General features: G+C 41.7%; 1 protein-coding gene across 4 annotated transcripts in view; it reads right to left on the bottom strand.

Moving 5' to 3' along the window:
• Acot9 (acyl-CoA thioesterase 9) overlaps positions 1-21,328 on the bottom strand; it is a 78,896-nt gene that overhangs the window by 23,969 nt on the left and 33,599 nt on the right. Inside the window, exons 1-9 of one of the 4 annotated variants that reach the window (XM_006973257.4) lie at positions 17,731-17,791; positions 17,572-17,639; positions 12,493-12,590; positions 11,280-11,306; positions 10,149-10,194; positions 8,483-8,653; positions 8,185-8,222; positions 2,705-2,788; positions 2,253-2,356 (exon numbers count right to left, since the gene is read on the bottom strand). In XM_006973257.4, the coding sequence (XP_006973319.1) occupies positions 2,253-2,356; positions 2,705-2,788; positions 8,185-8,222; positions 8,483-8,653; positions 10,149-10,194; positions 11,280-11,306; positions 12,493-12,590; positions 17,572-17,591 (588 nt within the window). In that variant the 5' untranslated portion in view covers positions 17,592-17,639; positions 17,731-17,791. The other 3 variants (XM_042268781.2, XM_015992169.2, XM_015992170.2) reach the window with 3 other exon arrangements.

Below are 21,328 nucleotides of genomic sequence, written 5' to 3'. Positions count from 1 at the left end.
ATGAGTTCATATTGGAGCAGAGTGGGCCTTCAATCCAATATGATTAGCATATTGGTAAGAGAAAAGACACAGAAATATAGACACACGAAAACCAATGTGTACTGGCTGGTTTTGTGTCTCAACATGACACAAGCTGGAGTTCTCAGAGAGGGAGGTGTAGCTGGAGTATTTTTGTGTCCACCCGGCTCCTGCAGCTGTTCAGACCCAATTAAACACACAGATGCTTATATTATTTAAATTGTTTAGCCTAATGGCTCAGGCTTCTTGCTAGCTGTTCTTATATCTTAATTTAGCCCATTTCTATAAATCTATACCTTGCCATGTGGTTCGTGGCTTGCCGGCACTTTACATCCTGCTCCCCATAGCAGCGGCTGGCAGTGTCTCCCTCAGCCCTCTTCTACCCAGCATTTTCCTGTCTCTTGTCCCACCTACCTATACTTCCTGCCTGGCTATGGCCATTCAGCGTTTTATTTATCAGTCAGTCATAGCAACATATATTTACAGCATACAGGCCATCCCACAGCACTTCCCCTTTTCTGTTTTTTCAAAAAGGAAGATTTTAACTTTAACACAGTAAAATTACATATAACAAAACAATTATCAAGCAAGAATTACAGTTACAATGTCTAATCTATTTACAATATCTAGTCTATTTGTATTTGGCAGAATTAAAGAAGATATCTATCCTATATTTGTGAATCTAAGGTGTTATATTTATCTTTTATCATAACTAAGGAAAATTGTAACTATCTAGTCTTTGCGTGTAGCCCAGAAACCTTTTTTTTTAAACTAGCAAAATCTATATCCAACACACAGCATAGTGCACAGCTTGGAGACACCCCTGTGTAACATAGCGTAGGTCAAGCCCACATGCCATGAACCCACCATAGAGTAGCTCAAACCCACAGGCTGCCAGTAACTTGAGAGAGACAACTAGGAAGCTGTTTTAGCTCTGTTTTAGAATCTTTTTTCTCAGGTTTTAGGTGGAAACTCTTGCCAACCCATTGGGGGCCATTTGAAGCTGAAGTTATCCTGTTCCTGCCTGGCTCCCATGGCCCTCAGACCCAATCAAACACACAGAGACTTATATTATTTACAAACTGTATGGCCTAATTGCTCAGGCTTCTTGCTATCTAGTTCTTGTATCTTAAATTAACCCATCTCTATTAATCTATACCTTGCCAAGTGGCTCATGGCTTACCGGTACTTTACATCCTGCTCCTCATGGTGGTGCTGGCAGCGTCTCCCTACCTCAGCCTTCCACCTCCCAGAATTCTCCTCCTCCTCGGTCTGCCTACACTATACTTCCTGCCTGGCTACTGGCCAATCAGCATTTTATTTATCAATCAATCCTAGCAACATATATTTACAGCATACAGGACATCCCACAGCAGGGAGGAGTCACAGCTGACGAAATGCCTCCATGAGATCCAGCTGTAAGGCATTTTCTTAATTAGTGATCAGTGGGGGAGGGCCAAGCTCATTGTAGGTGCTGCCATCACTGGGGTGGTAGTCCTGGGTTCTATAAGAAAGCAGGCTGAGCAAGCCAGAGGAAACAAACCAGGAAGCAGCACCCCTCCATGGCCTCTGCATCAGCTCCTGCTTCCAGGATCCTGCCATGTTTGAGTTCCTGTCCTGACTTTCTTCAATGATGAACAGTGATATGGAAGTATAAACAGAATAAACCCTTTGCTCCCCAACTTGCTTTTTGGTCATGGTTTTTCATCGCAGCAACAGAAACCCTAGCAAAGACACAATGACAAAAGTAGAAGAGCCCCCTGAAACCACGAAGAGGTAAGCAAAGATAATCTCCTGCAGAGTTCACATGGAATGTGACCTTGCTCACAGCTTGGTTTGGGAATCAGAGCCTCCCACACTCAAACAATGTACCGCTGAGATTTTAAGCCACCAGTTTGTGGGACTTTGTGGTACAGCAATCCCCCAAAAATAATACAGTAATCAATCCAATTCACATCTAGTCTAACTCTGACTTCTGTGAAATCCTCCTGGGCAAAATCAGAAACAAACACCTTAATGTATTGCTGTACATGATTACAAAGCAATATATATTAAATGTAAGTAGCTGAGAATGTATCAATCTTTGTGCAAAAGGAAGATGCTATCGCTCTTTGAATCTTTAATTGTTTTAAAGCTGTGGGTTGCATACCTGTCCATGAATACAGACAGGTTTTCTTCAAGTGAGACTAGCTGGCTATATTTGAACAATGAGGTATCTTCGGGTACATACATACCTGGAACATTTTCATCTTCACTTCCATGGATGTCTTTCCAACCCAGCTAACATGGCCAGTTAACTTAATGTCCCGTTCAGGGCTTAAGCTCTGTTTACACATATCTGCAACATAAAAAGTTAAGAGCTATCCAAACTGTATCATAAAAGCATGTACTATAAGTGAACAATATTATTTGAAAAGATGACAAGTTGTACTATATTTATCTTCAAAACTAAAATAATTTTTGACATACAAAACAAATTTAAAAATTTGTGACCATGCAAAGACTATACAAACTGGAATCAAGTTAAACTCTTCCACCTAATTATATAAACAGCATGCTACATTCTAGATGGTTTCATATATACATTAAAATCCCCTATAAAGGAAACAATTCCCCCCCCCCAATTCCAATAATACTTTATAATTACTGAAAGTTCTAAGTATGCATAGAAGCTGATCTTGCTTACCAATCTTGTCCACTAGGGCTGTCACTATTGATAAAGGAGACATCGGAACAGAATGGTTTTTGTTATGCATGTAGCAAACAAGAACTGTAGGAAAGCAGAAGAGTATAAAATAACAGAAAAGCAGATTTATTTCTTTCATTTAAAATTCCCTGAAATTCACAAAAGGTCGTATTTTCAATAAAATCCAGCAATACTCAAGTAATGATCTTATTCTAGAACTAAAGACTTTTTTCTTTTGGTTTACTGAGATAAGGTAAACTCTGTTGCCCAGGCTGATCTGGAACTCACTATATATCCCAGGCTGGTCTCAAACATGTGGTGATTCTTCTATCTCATTCTCTTAAGTTGCAGATATGAGCCTCTGGGCCTGGGAAAGACATTTTCCCCTGTTTTTATGTGTGTGTGCTTGTATGTATGTATTTGTACTGCATTCGGGCAGCAAGGTCTAGTTAGGGTCACCATTGCTGTGATAAAACACCGTGACAAAAAGTAACTTCAGGAGGAAAAGGTTTACTTAGCTAATGCTTCCATATTACTGTTCATCGCTGAAGGAAGTCAGGAGAAGAACTCAAACAGGGCAGGAACCTGGAAGCAGGAACTGATGCAGAGGCCACCGAGGAGTGCTATTTACTGGCTTGCTCTTCATGGCTTGCTCAGAGTACTTTGCTATAGAACCTAGGAGTGGCACCAGCTGCAATAGACTGGGCCCTCCCACACCAAACACTTATTAAAAAATCCCCACACAGGCTTGCCTACCGCCAAGTCTTAGGGAGGCATTTTCTCAACTGAGGCTCCCCCCTCTCTGATGACTCTAGCTTGTGTCAGAATGGCATAAAACTAGCCAGCACAAGGTCCAAAGAGGGCACTGGACTCCCTGGAACTAGAGTTACAGACAGACAGTGTGACCTGCCATGTAGCTGTTGGAAATTAAACCTGGCTTCCCTCCAAGAGCAGCTGGTGCTCTTAACTACTGAGCCATCTCTCTGGTCCCTGCCTCAAGCCTCTTAGGTGCTAGGATTACAGGCTACTCTACTCTACTTGTTATTAAAGACTTTTATAACCTGAATCAATCTGGAGATCATTTCATCTGTTCCCTCAGTTGGAGATTTAGTAAGGAAACCAAATTCCAAAGCCCAGACCCCCCAAGTAGCTTGTCACCACTCCAAGGAAACAGTGCTAAATGAGAGTAAGAACCCAGGACAAATTGACAGTGTCAAGCAAACCTCCCCAGAAGAGAGGACCTAAGCACAAGGCCTCCGCTACCTGCTTTCTTCCTGATTCTCTGCAGTCAAAAAGCTGCGCTTTTACTTAGTGATCCCTTTTTCCCACCCACACTCTTGACTCTCACGCTGTCCTGAAATCTTGTGTATACTTTATATATCTTAACACACATTATATATTTACCAGGTGTGGTTCTATGTGCCTTATGAAGATGAACTCATTTAAATTTGTGTTAGTCATGCATTGATTGATGTCCCTGCTTTCCCCACCATGATCTACTCAAATGTGTCTCACCCCTCCTCAGGACAAAAATCTGCTGAATAAATACTTGCTGAATGACAGTTAATTCTGTCCATATACCTGTTAAAGGATACACTGGGGCATGAGATGTTAAAGGCAAGAAACCCCATTTAAAAGCCTGTCAGGTTCCCAGAAATCTTGTTGAGTCTGACCTGTGCCATAGTAGTAGAATTGGAGATAAAAAGATTCAAGAAATAAGAAAAAGATAGATCTGACAAGACTTAAATCAATGCAAGCTTCTAGCTTAGATGAGTAGAAAAAAATACAGTGAGAGTAGAATTGGCTAATTGCATTTAAATGTTGTTTGCTTGTTCATTTGTTCAGAGTTAGGAATTGACTCTAATGATGCTTAACTAGCACTCTATCACTGAGCTATAATTACCAGTTAAAGGTGCTGAATTTGAGAAGCCTAATAGAACATTCAAAGGAAGACATCCAATAGACAGGAAGGCAACCTGGAACTCAGAGGAGGCCAGGAAATGTAGTTTTACAGGCATTCAACATACCGATAGCAACTGAAGGGTTGAAAATAGAAGAGATTATTTATATAGAATGTACAGCCTTCAAAAATGCAGAAGACAAAAACTCTGGGAAGTCAACATTTAATGGATCAACAGAGGAAGAGGAACCTATGAGGAAGATGGGAAAACAGTAGCCTAAGAGTCAAGAAGAAACATCACCAGAGACCAAGAATGAGGGGAACAATATCACAAACCACCAAAGAGACCAGAGAAGCTGGGGGAAGTCCTTAGTAGACTGTGCCATGAAGGAGCCGATGGTGATTGTGGTGAGAACACATTCAAAGGCACGGAAGAGGTGAAACCAGAACATAGTAGCCTGAAAAGTAATAAACAGTTCATAATAAAGGACAATAAAACAAAAAGACTTTTCTAATTCTTTCCAGAAAATCAGCAATGAAGGGAGAGGGAACGTCAGTCTGAGAGTGTTTATAAGGGAAGGGGATTTATCTGCTTTTCATTTTGAGATGGAGAATTTTGATGTGTATGAAATGTGGGAAAAGTAAGGTTGTAAAATGGCTTGGGATACAAAGAAAAAGGTCTAAGTGATATGGCATGTTCCCTGAAGACAGAAGTAAAAGTACCAAGAGAACAGGTGTAAGGGATTGGCCACTGACAGGAGGTAGTGAGAGACAATAAGAGGGCAGGGTCAGCAAGATGGCTGGGCCACTAAAGGCACTTGCTGCTAAGCCTGAAAACCCCAGGTGAATCCCTGGAATATACAGGGTAGAAAGGGAGAACCAGCTGTCCTTTGATTGCTTGTTCACACACCAAAAAAATATACGAATTCTAAAAAGAAAACTGAGGGCAATGGCAAAGGAGTTTGTGCTAAGAAAACCAAAGTAAGATATACAAATATTAATGGGTATAATTTTTTTTTTTTGGTTTTTCGAGACAGGGTTTCTCTGTGTAGCTTTGCGCCTTTCCTGGAACTTGCTTTGGAGACCAGGCTGGCCTCGAACTCACAGAGATCCACCTGCCTCTGCCTCCTGAGTGCTGGGATTAAAGGAGTGCGCCACCACCGCCTGGCTATGTGTATAATTTTTAAGACCACTAAGAACTTTTAACTTTAGATTTAAAGGAGAAGTGTAGCTATATGTAAGTGGTCTTGCATCTGTATTTTAAGAGACATCAGAGTCTTTCCTCAAGCCCTTCCCCTAAAAGCCATTAGGAGGGAATAAGTAGGACAATATGGAGCAGGAAGCTTGAGTGGAATGGGTAGGATACTCATGGAGAGGGGTAAAAAAAGCAATGGTAGTATGTTGCAGATCAAAAACAAGTAAAGGGTGACCATGTAGAAAGGACCTGTTTTTTTATGGTATCAGAGTCCAAGGGACTTGACCATGAGGAATTCAGGTAGTGGCCCTGATAAATGGGTTACATGCAGGAAGCTGGTCAAATTAGATAATCTATTAAGGATAATGGAGCTAACTGGAAAAGGGAATTATAAATATTGAAGTGTAAACCATACAGTGCTAAACTAAAGTTGAAGGTACCAGTTTAAAACCATTGCTTCCATACACATAGAGAGATCAATAAGTAAACAAATGTAAAGTTACATATCCCAGCATAGTGATAACCAGTAACAACAACTACTCCCAGCATAAGACCTTGGTTTCTAAAAGCCATTCTCCAGTAAAAAGAACTGTGGTCTCTCGAGACTTAGCTAACTGGCTGGCTGGGCCAAAGAAAGGATAAGATGAATCTAGAATGTCTTATTGGTCAGAAAGTTAAAAGTGCTCAAAGAATGATGGAGGACACATTTTTAAAACCCAGGGGGCCATGGAAATGGCTCAGTGCTATAAAGTGAGGTCATCCTGGGCTACATAGCAAGTGCCAGGCCATCCTATGCAGCAAGACGTCATCTCAAAATTTAACAGTAAATTGTGGGACTAAGAATGTAGGTCAGTGGTAGAACACCTATCTCCATGCACAAGGCCCTCGGCTCAGTTTCCAGCACTGTAACATGATGAAGACAAAGATGATATGACAAAAAGTGAAAGTCTGGCAAGGAATGGGATACTTACAAGGTCTCAAAGTGTCCTTAACAAGGATACTACTTTACTACAAAAGGGAAAGGAGTCATTTCACAGAAAACTTGTCAGATACCACATTTATTAAGTGAAAGTTTACCTTCTCAGGAACTGGACAAATAAAAAGTTAAGCATCACTTGATGAGCCACAGTAAGAACAAAGCATCCCTTCCATGGTGTTCCTGCTAAAGATACAGATCCTGACGCTAATCACGAGAAAGCATCAGACAAGCCCAAAGAGAGGGCTTGTCTATAATAATGGCTAAGAAAAGCAACTCACAAGCTTCAAAAGTGTTAAGCTTACAAAAACCAAGGAAAGACTGGGTATCTACTTCTGACACAACTACCAAATGCAACCCATGCATGCAAAGTGCACCTTTCTTTAATAAACAACCACTAGGGAATACTGACTAGGCCTTGAGGATCAAACAGTGTTAAATTTCTGATCTTGATGGTAGTCTTATGGTTATGTAAGAGATGTCCTACTTTATAGGAAATATACACTAAAATATACTGTGGTCTGCAATTTAATTTCTCACACATGATTCAGGGAAAATAATTCTTTATATGGTATCTATAACTCATCTTTAAAACTCTTTTAAAAGCTGGGCGGTGGCACATGCCTTTAATCCCAGCACTTGGGAGGCAGATACAGGTGGATCTCTGTGAATTCGAGGCCAGCCTGGTCTACCAAGCAAGTTCCATGTCAGCCAGGGCTGTTACACAGAGAAACCCTGTCTCGAACCCCACCCCACCCCCCAAAAAAAAAACACTTTAAAAAATTTAGTGACCCATTGAGTTTAATTGGGGTGTTTACATGAGCATAAGTGAGAGGTTATTTATGTGAACACAGCAGAATTTACCAGTGACTACACCAATGAAGAAAATGTCTCTTTTTTTCCCCAGCAACCACTAACTGTCTATAGACCCTCAGGGAGTGGTGGGGGCCTCAGAACAACAGTTAACTGCACATAGAGCTTCCAGGAGAGGTGGGGCCTCCCAGGTCATTTACCCCTCTATGATGGAATGTCAAAGGGACTAGTCTTATATAAGTCTTGTACAGGGAATAACCTGCTGAAAGTTCAAGAGGGCAATGGCCGTGTCACACCTAGATAGTGTTCCCTGACATTGCAGATAAAACTACATCTAGTGTGTGTGCTTAGCATGCCCTGGGGTCAATCTCCAGCATCCAAACTAAAATTTAAAACTAAAAATCATAAAGAAGGCTTATTTGGATAGTAACTGTTAAACAGAAATCCATATTCATAAGAAAAACAGTATGACAATAAAAAATCTTATTGCCCTTTTAGAATATCCTCATCTGTGCAGTATATAGAATAAAATGGCCCTTTCTATCAGGGATTCACTGTCTACTTGTACCTGTTATTAGGAATACAAATACCAGTACCTCCTAAGCTGTCAAGGTCCTCAAGAATCCTGCCGAATCTGTGAAATAAAGCAAAATGTGAATTCAATGAAAATCACAATGACTTCCCTTTAAAATTTCATAATGTGCTTTGGGACAAAGAAAGGGCTTTAAAAGTGAGTGTAGTGATATACAAGTCTTTCACTGTGCTGGAAACTATACAGTCATACACTTTAAATAGATGGACTGTAAGATTTATGAATTATAGCTCACAATAATTATTTTAAAAGGAAAAAAATGATAACAAATGATAATCATGAAAATAATAATACATTGTTACCTCACTGTGTTTTGAACAGTCAAATATTTATCTCGTAGTTCAGGGTCACTACCCAAAGGTAGGAGAACTTCAATGTAACTGTCCTTCATCTTCCTCGGTGGTAGGTCTTTCTGTGATTTAGCCAAAAAGTTATGAAGTAACTTCCTTTCCTCCATTGCTTTCACATGGTCTCTGAGAAGAAAAGGTGAGGCGTCCTAAAATAAGAACAATGGCCCACAATTCCAGTACCTGCTCCCTCAAACAGGTCAGTCAGACATAATAAATGGAAGGTAGGGATCAATGTCTGTCTCATCTTCAATCCTTCATTCCCTTCCCATGAAGTACTTGGTGAAACTGAACATTTCTGATGACATTTGTTAGGCTTGCAGGTATAAGTTTCATAATCTACCAACTGAAATAGCTGGGCACTAGGCATACACATAAGAAACACATACTTAGTGATATAGATCTACCTAAATGGACCACATATTCAACTGATCAAAAAAAGTTTATTCAGGAGTTGGAGATACAGCTCAGAGCTTAAGAGCACTGGCTGCTTGTGTGAGGACTCAGATTAAATTCCCAGTATCCATATGGTGGCTCACAACCACCTGTAACTCCAGTTCCAGAGGACCTGATGCTATCTTCTGGCCTCCTCATGCACTACACACACAGTACACATACATAAATGCTGGTAAAACACCCATACACATAAAAATAAATAAATCTTTAAGAAGGTTGAGTCACACTAGCACCATAGCTTGGTGGTAGAACACTTGCCTAGATATGCAAAGTCCTGAGTTCAATACTTTAAAACTTTTGTTGAATCTTTGTTTTGAAAATTTTAATCCTAGTCTGGCTACCTCATCTTGCACCCCAAGTAATCTCTAGACTTCTACCAGGACCCGTACTACCTGAATACACACATAGGTCCCTTTGCCCCCACGAGTCTATGAGTACACCCAACAACCTGGTGTTTGTTTTTCTGTAACCTCCTGGGTCTACTCTGGGTCTCACAGGCAATGCCCTAGCCTAGTCTGGCCACTCAATCCTGCACCTCAGCCAAACTCTAGACTTCCACCAGGAAGCATCTTACCTGCAAGCCCCTCCTGGGGACTAGCCTGGTGAGTACCCCTGACTTATATTCATCCAAGCCTTTTCCCAACCTCCGAGAATGAGCCTGGGTGCCACAGACAGTACACTACCCTAGTCTGGCCTTCCCTGCCTTCTCAGCAAGGGAGCCCTAGGCTTGGGCCAAGATCCACCCTACCCATCGCCCAAACCACAGGACTCTCCCAGGTCATATACCTTTGAATAAAGCAGTCAAGTTACATGAAACAGTAAAACCAGAAGACTTGAGATCAAGTCCCAAGTCTTGACTGTAAGTTTCAGTTTTACTGTGTGTAAAAAAAAATGGAAAAGAAAAATATGCCATAAGCCCTCACAAGTTTTCTTCTAAGAATCAGTGAAAACACCTAAACAGGTTTTGAAAATGCACAAATACATAAATCCCATTTTGCATGGTGATGATGCATCAATTGATTAATACATTAAAATGTTGCTTTTTCCCCCCCAACAGGAAAGCCCCATCTCCACACAGAGCTCCCCATCCATAAAAGGGGATTAGCAACTGAGCCTACACATCACTTAGCATGACCCCTTGGGGATGAAATACCAAAGTGCATACCTCCAGTTTGTGGATACTCCTACTATCTCCCGCAACTTATCCCGAACTGAAACAAAAATAAAGACATTACTCCAAGAAACAAAGAAACAGGAAAAATTGGTTAACGCAAGATGCTCAGAAACTAAGTAAAGCTGCTCATGCACTCAAAAGGTATCAAGATTCACAAATTCCCATTCAATGCTACAACAGCTCAGGGGAGGGAGCAGGCCTCTGCTCTTTGAAAAATGGGAGAAACTATACTGTCGCCTTTGTGCAAATAAACATACTATTTGCCAATTACTGAGGTTTATTTAAATAAATCATAAAATTTTCAATTTTTCACCCAAGAGGGCTTTATCAAAGCAAGATCTGAGTTCCTTTAGGATAGAACTTTTCTGCACATGTATGCACACATATACAGGACAGAGGTATCATTAGTCAGGTGTGATTCACTTTGTTTGTTTGTTTGTTTATTGAGACAGGGTTTCTTACTGGCCTGCAGCTTGCTAAGTGGGCTAGGTTAACCAGCCAGTGAGCCCTGAGTATCCATCCCTATGATTCCGCATCCACAGTGCTCGGATTACAAGTGTATGCCAACACATCTGGCTTTTTTACATGGGTACTAGGGATCAGCCTCATGTTCTAATGCCCCCATGGCAAGTACTTTACAAATTGTGCTATCTTCCCAGTCTGCTAACAAAGATATTTATACACAGGATCTCCACCCATCATCTTATAGGCAGTATTAGACCAAATTACTTAGTTCAGCAACTAAGACTAATATCCAAAACTGAGCTTTATTGCAATTGATTTCTCACATATTTACACTATTCTTTTGTTGTTGTTGTTTTGAGACAAGGTTTCTCCATGTAGTTTTGGTGCCTGTCCTGGATCTCACTCTGTACACCAGCCTGGCCTCAAACTCACAGAGATCCGCCTGGCTGCACCTCCTATGTGGGATTAAAGGTGTGCACCACCCGCCCGGCTACACTTTCTAATTAGAGCAGTTTAAGCCAGAAAAATAAAGCGAAGACTTAAATCAAGGTAAAGCAAAGAGTGTGATTTAATTTTAATTAATGCCCACTATGCAAGAGTGAATTAAGTTAAATTATAAGCGCTGAAGGGAAAAAATTGATACCAATTACCACATACCATGATTCACATGGATAGATGGACATGCTATATATGGAAAGGGGAAAATAATTAGATAATCAGCATAATTTGAAATTAGAAAATAAACATACAGTATTTCAAATAATGTGTTTTTTCTAGCATTTCAAATTACACATTCCAGTTATGGGAAATTAAATGTAGCTATACTTGGTCCTTCAATAACTAAACAATCAAAACCAAATTACGGCAAGAATAACATGCAGTCTCATGAAAGCGGTGGATTTTGAATCAGACCTTTGTGTATATGCCACATACTTGGTGCACACACTAATTATGGTTAAATTATAAAGAACTGCAAAACATAACCATTAGTAAATTACTGAATTTCCTCCTGAATAGAAGAATGTATAGAAAATAGCCCACACAGAACACAGACTACTGATGCTCACTGACATAAAACAGTTCTCACTAGTTTAGTCAGTGTAAAGATGGGTCAGTGCTGAGAACCAAGAAATTTTAATTTTACATACATTCATACTGTCCCCTCCCCCTCTCTCATTTAGACCTTTTAAAGAGGTGACAATTTTAATTTTTACGAGTATTTCTAATTTCTAAGACATACCATAGTCTGCAAATGATATTCGTAAATGAAACTAAGTGCAATTAAGCATACATTAACAGGGTCCCTCTAACAAAACTACAGATAAGTGTTTAGGTTAATACAAATGGCAGGCTCATTTCTTCCTCGTGACTATATCTCTGTTCCAGTCTTCCATAGCTCTACACAGGAAGTGCAAAGAAGAAACTGCTCAGTCCCCAAGGCTCCTAGGAACACCTTAAATTCTCTCTCAGATTTTTACCTCAAGCTATTATGCAGCTATCTTAATTCTTTTATAAATGTGATGTTTATGAAACATCAACACTTAACATGTATGTCTCAGGGATAGAGAGATGACGCAGTGGTTAAGAGCATGTACTGCTCTTGTGGAAGACCTGAACTCAGCTCCCAGCACCTATATCAGGCGGCTCAGAACCACCTGGAACTCCAAAGAAAAAAAAACTGACACCTCCGCATGTACATGCATTCATGTGTGCATACCCACCCCCAACCCCTACACATATGTGTGTAATTAAGTAAAAGTAGATCTTTAACATGTACAGTTCATTACTGCTGCTATCATTCTGTGCACCTCCCAAGGGAAATGGGCTTTTTCTTCATGTAGGCACAAAAGGTAAAAACAATCCTGCTTGCCTTCACGGATGTGTAAGGGTCCATGGTTTGTGGTGTACTGGGATCTTTGAGTCAGTCCTCTGCCATGAGTAAGAAGCCCCCTGTTCAAGGTACAAAGCCTGGAAAACAAGAGAAAGCATATTTAAAATAGTTTCCAGAGCTGCTTCTCTGGGAATCTGCAAAACATCACTTCCTCCAGAGTATCTAACTACACAACAGCTTTAGTACATGCTTTGTTCTTTATTATCACACCATATTTCCTCCTCAATAAGGAAGATAAACTCAATTACAAACTAATCATCTTTAGACTTTGAATCAACCCTTTGCACTCAAAGAACTTAGTAGATTTGTCTAGAAATTTCCTAGGATCCTAATGAATGAAACTAAAAACTATATATGCAAAGGAACCTTGTCAATTCTCTAAAAAAAAAAACTGGGTAAGTTGATGTTAGCTTACTGTTGTTTAAGTGCTGACAACCATACACTACCATATCAGTAATAAAATACACTAGCTTTGTAGGGTGGCAGATTCCTGTGAGTTCAAGGCAAGCCTGGTCTACACAGTGAGTTCCAGACAGCGAGGGCTAAATAGTGATATCTCTATCTCTATCTCTATCTCTATCTCTCTCTCTCTCTCTCTCTCTCTCTCTCTCTCTCTCTCTCTCTCTCTCTCTCTCTCTCTCTCTCGTGCACACACGCACACTCACACATACCAGAAATTAACAAACTGATCTGTGAAAGCTGAAAAGTTACTGAAGGGATCAAGAATTCTAAACACTGTCAAGTCCCCTAGCTCAAGTTACTAGCAAATTCTTACTACATAATGTGAGTACAATGACTAACCAAAAAATTACATTTTTACCTTTTCTTCAAGCAAGCTACTGAGTTACAGCATTCAGTGAAAGTCACTCAGTAAAAATATTTTGTAAGAATCTACCTGCATGTAGTTTTGACAATTATGTGCTGCTAGATTAAATCTTTGACCTTTCACCAAGCCAATTAATTCAGCTGCAAAAGAACATAAATTATGCATACTTGAGCGCTGGAAATTTTAACTCCTTAGCCTCCTGTCAACTTATTTAGCTGTGACACAGTCCCTGCTGGCCCACTGACACAGAAAAGCTTGCTGGAGGACTTTAGCCTTTATGCCTTCTACACTGTTTATCAATATGGCTGCCAGTCACTTGGCATTTTTTTTACACAGTAACCTTTCCTTTTTCTGTACTTTTCTACACTGATTAATATTCTAGTTGTCTTGATCTTAACCTTCAAATTTGAATTTTCTCACAATGTGATTTAGATTTTCTATTTTTCAGCATTGTATACATTTTTATATAAGTTCAAATCTATTACTCATGGAAGTAAGTTATGTATGCCTGTATCCTGCCATCTCATAAACCAGGATTCTGCAACAGAACATAACTAGTTTTAAAGAACATACAGGGGATGGAGGGTGATAAAGTCACAATCCTGGCAACCTGAGTTCAATCCCCCAGGACCCCCAGAAAGGTAAAAGGAAAGAAATGACTCCACAAAGCTGTCCTTTGACCTCCACATGCACATCATTATGTACAAACACACACACACACACACACACACACACACACACACACACACACACACACGTACATCATGCCGGTATACACACATACACAAAATAATAATTTTTAAATAAAAAACACTGAAGAGCCTGGGGAGATAACTCAGTGGGTAGGAATTCTTGCTGTACAAGCTGGCCAGCCAGTCTAGCCTAAATGATAAATTCTAGTCTCAGTGAGAGCTCCTGTCTCATGGGAATAAGGCCAGTGATAGAGCAGGATATCTAATGGCTTCCTCTTGTTTCTGCATGCAAACATACACACTTGTAAACATACATGTGCATATACCTCAACCCATAAAATCAGTTCAGTTTCCAGCATACATAAAATCAAGGGTGGTAGCACATGCCACAATATTCAAGAGGTAGAGGTGTGTGTCTATATGTGGGTATGTGGACATGTGTGTTGGTGTATGTGGGTGCCTATGGGGTCCTGCGCAAGGCAATGACTCTTCTGAGCTATAGTTACAGGTGGTTATGAGCTGTCTGACATGGTTGCTGGGATTCGAACTCAGGTCCTCTGGGAGAGCAGCAAGTGCTTCTAACCAGCTAGCTATCTCTCTAATCCCTGAACTGTATATGTTAAAACTTGAAAAAAAGGCTTATAGGACAATAATATGAAAAAGAATAGCTTTTTAACAGCTGTACCATATATTTGTGTTTTGAGCTGATTTCACCTAGACCAACTTCTAGTCCTGTGAGCTCCATTAATGGTAAAGGAGTACACCCTTTTTTAAAAATTTTCTACACCATATTAATACTCTATCTTTTTTGTTTTAGACATAGAACTAACTCACCCCTGTGTTCCAACTGCCCACACCATTCAATACAGTACTGTGCTGTAGGTTTCTAGCCCGGGAGTTGTAAATTATAACATTTGGTCTAGGCTGTCTCATCTGGGTTTGTATAAGCATACTCTGTGATGGGGTACAATGACACAAATCTCCTAACAGCACTGTGCTCAGACCCTAGCCCCATTGGTAGGTGATGAAGCAGTGAAGCAGAAGAGGCAGGAGAATTGCTTAATCAATACCTAGTCTCTCCATCCCTCAAGATTCCCTAGCTTCCTTATTTCCGATAAGCCCACAAGAGCCACACAACATAATCCCTGGGCTTTCAGAGGAAACTGTCATGGGACTTTTAGTCTATTCAGGCCACAGAACCCCAGGATTGAAGCTTTCTAATGAAAGAAGGCTGAGAATTTCAGTCTCTCCATGGCTTGCCTAGGGAGCTACAGAGTCACCTGGAGTTATGAAAAGACATGGACTGGCCCCATCTTAGGTTCCAACTATAGAGAAAATGGGAAAAAAAACTGTCAGTGTATTATCAGGTAGTGCAAGCCTAGGGGTGCTAGCTCAGTGGTAGAAGACTTGCTTAGAATGAATGAAGGCCTGGGCTGGCTGCTCCCCAGCACCTCAGCTACAATAGCACAGGCAAGGTTATTCATATGCCCACTCCTCTGAGAAAATTCCTCAATATGCAGACCAAATCAAGCGAGGTGACTCATGTGCATCTGGCAAAAAGCTGCACAAGCAAACACCAAATAACCTGATCACCTCAGACAGTCTGTACTACTGTAAGGATGGCTTCTCGACTAGACCCTGACGGAAGTTACGCTTCAATAGGACTAACAAGAAAGGCACAAAAGGTGAAGAGTGCAAGGAAGCACTTCTAAACTGGGGAGAAGAGCTCAAGAAAGGTGTCGTTGGGGCTATAGGGACAGCTCAATAATTACAATTATGTGCATGGGTAATCTGCCTCCCTGTTTGCCTGTGCACTACATTTATGCAGTGCCTGAAGAGGCCAAATGAGGGGGTCAGATCTCCTACAACTGGAGTCCATGAACCTGGGTCCCCTGGAAGAGCAGCCACTACCCTCAGCTAAGTCTCTAGCCCAGCGAAGAGTACTTCTTGCTCTTGCAGGAGACCTAGGTTTGGTTACAAGCACTCACACGGTGGCTGACAACCATCGCCAACTCCAGTTCCAGGGGATGGGATGCCCTCTATGGTCTCCACTGGCATCAGGCATGCTTATGGAACACATGCATAGTAGCAAGCAAAACACTCATACACATGAAAAATACAATTTTACGACACTTTTTAAAAGATCTTATGGAAGAAGGCACATGGGCAAGGCCACACAACTTATAGAAGCCTTTCACATTGTGTCTAAAGGTAACCATGCCCTTGTAATGACTATCAACCTGTCTTCAAATAGTTTGACAAAGCTTAGGTGCTGGTGGGTGGGGAGATAACCCACCTGGCTCACCTGATAGCAAGGTTCCTAGGAACAGTAAAGGCAGATCAAGAACCCTGGCGTTTACACTCAAGGTCAAGCCCAACCACAGCAGGATGACTTCTGAACCCAGAGCAAGTGTTGTGCTCTTGGAAACCAAGCAAGCAGAAAAAAATTGCATGCTGTGGGTTAGGGACAGCCAGATATGCCCTTCAGTCTAAAGACCTTGGTCCTTAACTGTGCCAGCTGGAAAGAGCACATCTACCAAAAGGCATTCTAGTTGCCCCTGTTTTCCTGTGGAGCACTTTCATTACAAGGGCCTTGTCGCTTACCAAAGCCATGTTCTAAACTGGGCATGATAACAAACATCTGTAAATCTCAGCACTAAAAAAGTTGAAAGCTGAAGGAGTGTCCTGGGTCCGAGGCCAGCCTGTATTACTTGGGCTGTTTCTCTCAAACCGATGGATAAATACACAGATGAGAGCTGGAAGTGTGGCACATGTCCTTAACCCAAGCACTGGAGAGCCATAGGCAGGTGGATCTCTTTGAGTTCGAGGCCAGTCTGGTTGATGTGCATATCAAATTTTAGGCCAGCCTGTCTGAAAAATAAAGTAACAAGGGGCTGGAGAGTTGGCTCAGTGGTTAAGAGCACTTGTTGCAAAAGAACCAGAGTTTGATTCCCAGCACCCACACAGAGGCTCACCACTTCTTCAGGCACCATGCAGGAATGTGGTGCACAGACATACATTCAAGAAAAACACTCATACACATAAAATAATAAAAATAAATCTAAAATAATTAAAAATAGATGAATCAGCTTATGAGAACCAAACGGCACTCTACAATCTTGGCACATGTGATAATATACTTAAGTCAGATTCCAAGTGTGTCAAGCACGTAACCTCCAAAATGTTTTTCTAAAAGAAAAGGGCTGGCAAGGCAAAGAGGAACGGAAAATACTAGCTTTCGGAAAACGGGATACCCCAAGGTTCCAGCCACACCCCTGGTGAGCAAAGGGATAGGAATTTCAAGGGAACACCCTGAGTTTTCCCTCTTAAAAGTGCCAGATGTCGCTAAAGTAGGGTGGCATTCTTTCAGGATAGACCGGTGGGCCCGAGTCTAGGTTGCGGGTGCCTTTTCCTGCAAAGACAAACATCCACTGCCTCTGTCCCTCCCACTGCTTCTTCCGCCCCGCTCCGCGCTGCAAAGGAAGGCGTGGGCACCCCCAGGACAGCGCCCTCCAAGCCCTTCCACGCCCTGCCACCTACCGCATCACTGCCCGCTTCATGGCACTCCACAGTTTAGCCACGGGTAGACAACCAAGACACTCGAACTCCTGGGTGGAGGAAAACAGGAAACAGAAGAGCGTGAGTGCGAGCCTGAATCTAAACGCCAGGAACCGCGCAGAATCGAATCTTGCTCCCCACCTCAGAGCCTACGCCACAAGAGCACAGGGAGGGGGTTGGGCCTCACTGTCGGAAGGGCGGGGCTACGCTACCCGGGGGCGGGACTACCGAACAGAGAACCGCAGGTCCTGATGTTTGATTGGTGCATAGCTGGAGACGCAGACGATGGAACTTCCCATTCAATCAGCTAGGTGGGGTCCTAGACTAACTAACAGACAGGACTTTTCCCTCAGTTAAGGAAATGAACCACTGGGCACAACTCCACACAGTAGAGTAACAGCAGCAGCTGGGCGCACCTCCGCCCGGGTAGAACTCTTTAGTTCTTGACTCTTGGCAGGTTTACTCCCAGTCCGCGGTTCTTGTCCTTGGCATCATTTGAGCAGCTTTCCAAAATATGGGTACTAGCTTGTTCTCCCAGCAATAGGTAGACTGAGGCCGGAGAATAGCCAGTAATTAGAGGCCAGCCTACACTAAACTGAGGTCTAGGCCAGAAAAAAATATTGTTCCTGGTTTTATTTGAAATTTTGGTTTAAAAAATGCTTAGTGAGAAAAATTAAGTTGCAGAGAATTTTTCAAGAGAGGCCCATGCCTGTTATCTGGGCAACCCAGGAGAGTAAGGATGGGAGATCACAAATTCAAGATCTGCCTGACTACAGAGTAAGTTCCAGTCCAACCTTTGCAGCATACGTAGATCCAATCTCAAAATGAAAAGTAAAAAAGGGACTGAGGAATAGAACAAAGTGGCAGAGTGCAAGGCTAGCAGGCTAGAGGCCCTGAGTTCAATCCCCAGTGCCAAAAAAGGAGAAAAAAAGACAGAACAAAAGAAATTTTCAGAAATTAGGCATGATGGCATATTGCTAGATGAGTTGATTTTGAGAAGGTCTTATTTACTTAATAGGAATCCTCTCACCCAGATCTATGGCCAGGTGCTGAGTTACAATCTACTAATATACATGTTTGCATAAGTGCCCATTCAGAGACTAGGAAACATTTTTTAGGAAGAAATCCTGAGCGATGAACCCCATAGACTCCACAGCAAATGATATTTAAAGTGGAAAACTCTGAATATTTGGCTCACTTATCTTAGTTCTAAAGTCAGGGAAGCCATGTTAAAAGCAGCCAACCTAGCACGCGTGTGTGTCTCTATCTCAACCTTTTAATCAGGCTGGAAAGATGGCTCAGCAGTTATGAACACTTACTGCTCTTGCAGGGGATCAAGGTTCCATGCACAGCACCCACATGCAGCTCAAAACCATCCCAGGGGATCTGATGGCCTCTTCTGGCCTCTACACATACCAAGCCACACACATAGTACACATACATACATACAAAGACTCCTACACATAAAATAAATGTTTTTTTATTCTTTTAATGTCTTAGCAACCCTGATGTCTCACTGTTGTTCTTGTTGCTGTTGTAAGGCATTTATGTATCACAGCTTGGAAATCACAGATGAGAGGCAACATAGTCACAAAGCCAGACAGGAAACAGGTAACAACTGTGTAATGGTGAAAATTCCTGTTCTTACACAACCCATATGCCAACTCACCTTTTTTCTTACTTGTGTCTCACATATATTGAAAATTTAAAAACACCTAATGATAGATTGGCAGATACATTATCAATGTCTTTACTACAAGCAGAACAATAAATAACAAAATCTGATAGTATGTTATAGTTCAGTCATGTACTATGATCAAAAAAATTTTAATATCCCCCAAGTTCCAGCTATACCACTCTTGGGCATACACCCAAGAAATGCTCAATCATACCACAAGGGCACTTGCTCAGCTATGTTCATATCAGCATTGTTTGTAATAGCCAAAACCTGGAAACAACCTAGATGCCCTTCAACTGAATAATGTATAAATAAAATGGTACATATACACAATGGAATACTACTCAGCAGAGAAAAACAATGACATCATGAGGTTTGCAGGCAAATGGATGGATCTAGAAAAAATCACCCTGAGTGAGGTAACCCAGACTCAGAAAGACAAACATGGTATGTATTCACTCATAGGAGGATACTAGATGTGGAACAAGGATGACTGGACTGCTACTCACATCACCAGGGAGGCTACCTGGAAAACAGGATGCCCAATGATGCAGAAGTGGATGAGATCTACATTAACAGCCTGGACATGAGTGGGGGTAATGAAGGGCGAGGGTGGAGGGGAAGAGAGCTTGGGGGAGCGGAAGATCCCAGCTGGATCAAGAACAGAGAGGGAGAACAAGGAATAGGAGACCATGGTAAATGAAGACCACATGAGAATAGGAAGAAGCAAAGTGCTAGAGAGACCCAAAGAAATCCACAAAGATACCCCCACAATAGACTGCTGGCAATGGTCGAGAGACAGCCCGAACTGACGTACTCTGGTGATGGGATGGCCAAACACCCTAACTGTCGTGCTAGAAACCCTATCCAATGACTGAGGGACCTGGATGCAGAGATCCACGGCTAGGCCCCTGATGGAGCACCAGGAGTCTAATTAGTGAGAAAGAGGAGGGTTTATATGAGCGAGAATTGTTGAAACCAAGGTTGGATAAAGCACAGGGACAATTAGCCAAACGAATGGAAACACATGAACTATGAACCAAAGGCTGAGGGGCCCCCAACTGGATCAGGACCTCTGAATGGGTGAGACAGTTGATTGGCTTGATCTATTTGGGAGGCATCCAGGCAGTGGTACCGGGTCCTGTGCTCATTGCATGAGTTGGCTGTCTGAAACCTGGGACTTATGCAGGGTCGCTAGGCTCGGCCTGGGAGGAGGGGACTGGACCTGCCTGGACTGAGTCTACCAGGTTGATCTCAGTCCTCGGGGGAGGTTTTGCCCTGGAGGAGGTGGGAATGAGGGGTGGGCTGGGTGGAAGGGGAGGGGGGCCGGAGGGGGGAGAACAAGGTAATCCGTGGCTGATATGTAGAACTGAATTGTATGGTAAAATAAAATTAAAAAAAAGAATAAAAATAAAATAAAATAATTTTAATAGTCATATTTCCTTGGGATGATAGATTCTGAGTATCTTGTTTAAATAAAGAATTTTCCTGGCAGACCATGTCATCAGATTTCAAACTAATTTATGCTATGATTTTACAGAGTAGAGAAACTGTGGTTTTAAAATTAGCTTATTTCCAATATTATATAGCCAACCCAAAATTATCTACATGAGCCAGATGTGAAGGCAAATGCCTGAAATACTAGCTACTGGGAGACTGAGGTGAGAGGGTCACAAGTTCTGAAGCTAGTCTAGGCTTTGCTGTGAGTTCAAAGTCAGCCTTCCCAAAATAGTGAGACTCAAAATAAACTAAAGGGGGACCATTTTCCTGAGATGTTAGCTCAGTGGCAGTATTTGCCTAGCATGTGTAAGGTCCTGTATTTGAACACTAATGCCAAAGAGTGTGGAAAGGGTCCAGAATAAATTAGGAGACTGTCTTAGTTACTTTTCCATTGCTCTCTTAAGAACTATGTGAATGAACTATTTTAGAAGTTGGTCTGAATGTCCTTCTGAAATATATTATCTTTCTCATAGTTTTATTTATTTATTTACAGGAATATATTTTAAGTTTTTCATTATGTGTGTGTATCTGGAGGTGCGTGTTGGTGCATGTGAGGGCAGG

This window comes from Peromyscus maniculatus, chromosome X, assembly GCF_049852395.1.
Source record: "Peromyscus maniculatus bairdii isolate BWxNUB_F1_BW_parent chromosome X, HU_Pman_BW_mat_3.1, whole genome shotgun sequence".
NCBI classification, from domain to species: domain Eukaryota; kingdom Metazoa; phylum Chordata; class Mammalia; order Rodentia; family Cricetidae; genus Peromyscus; species Peromyscus maniculatus.
The sequence above is the reverse complement of the archived record's forward strand: the minus strand, read 5'-3'. Positions and strand labels throughout refer to the sequence as shown.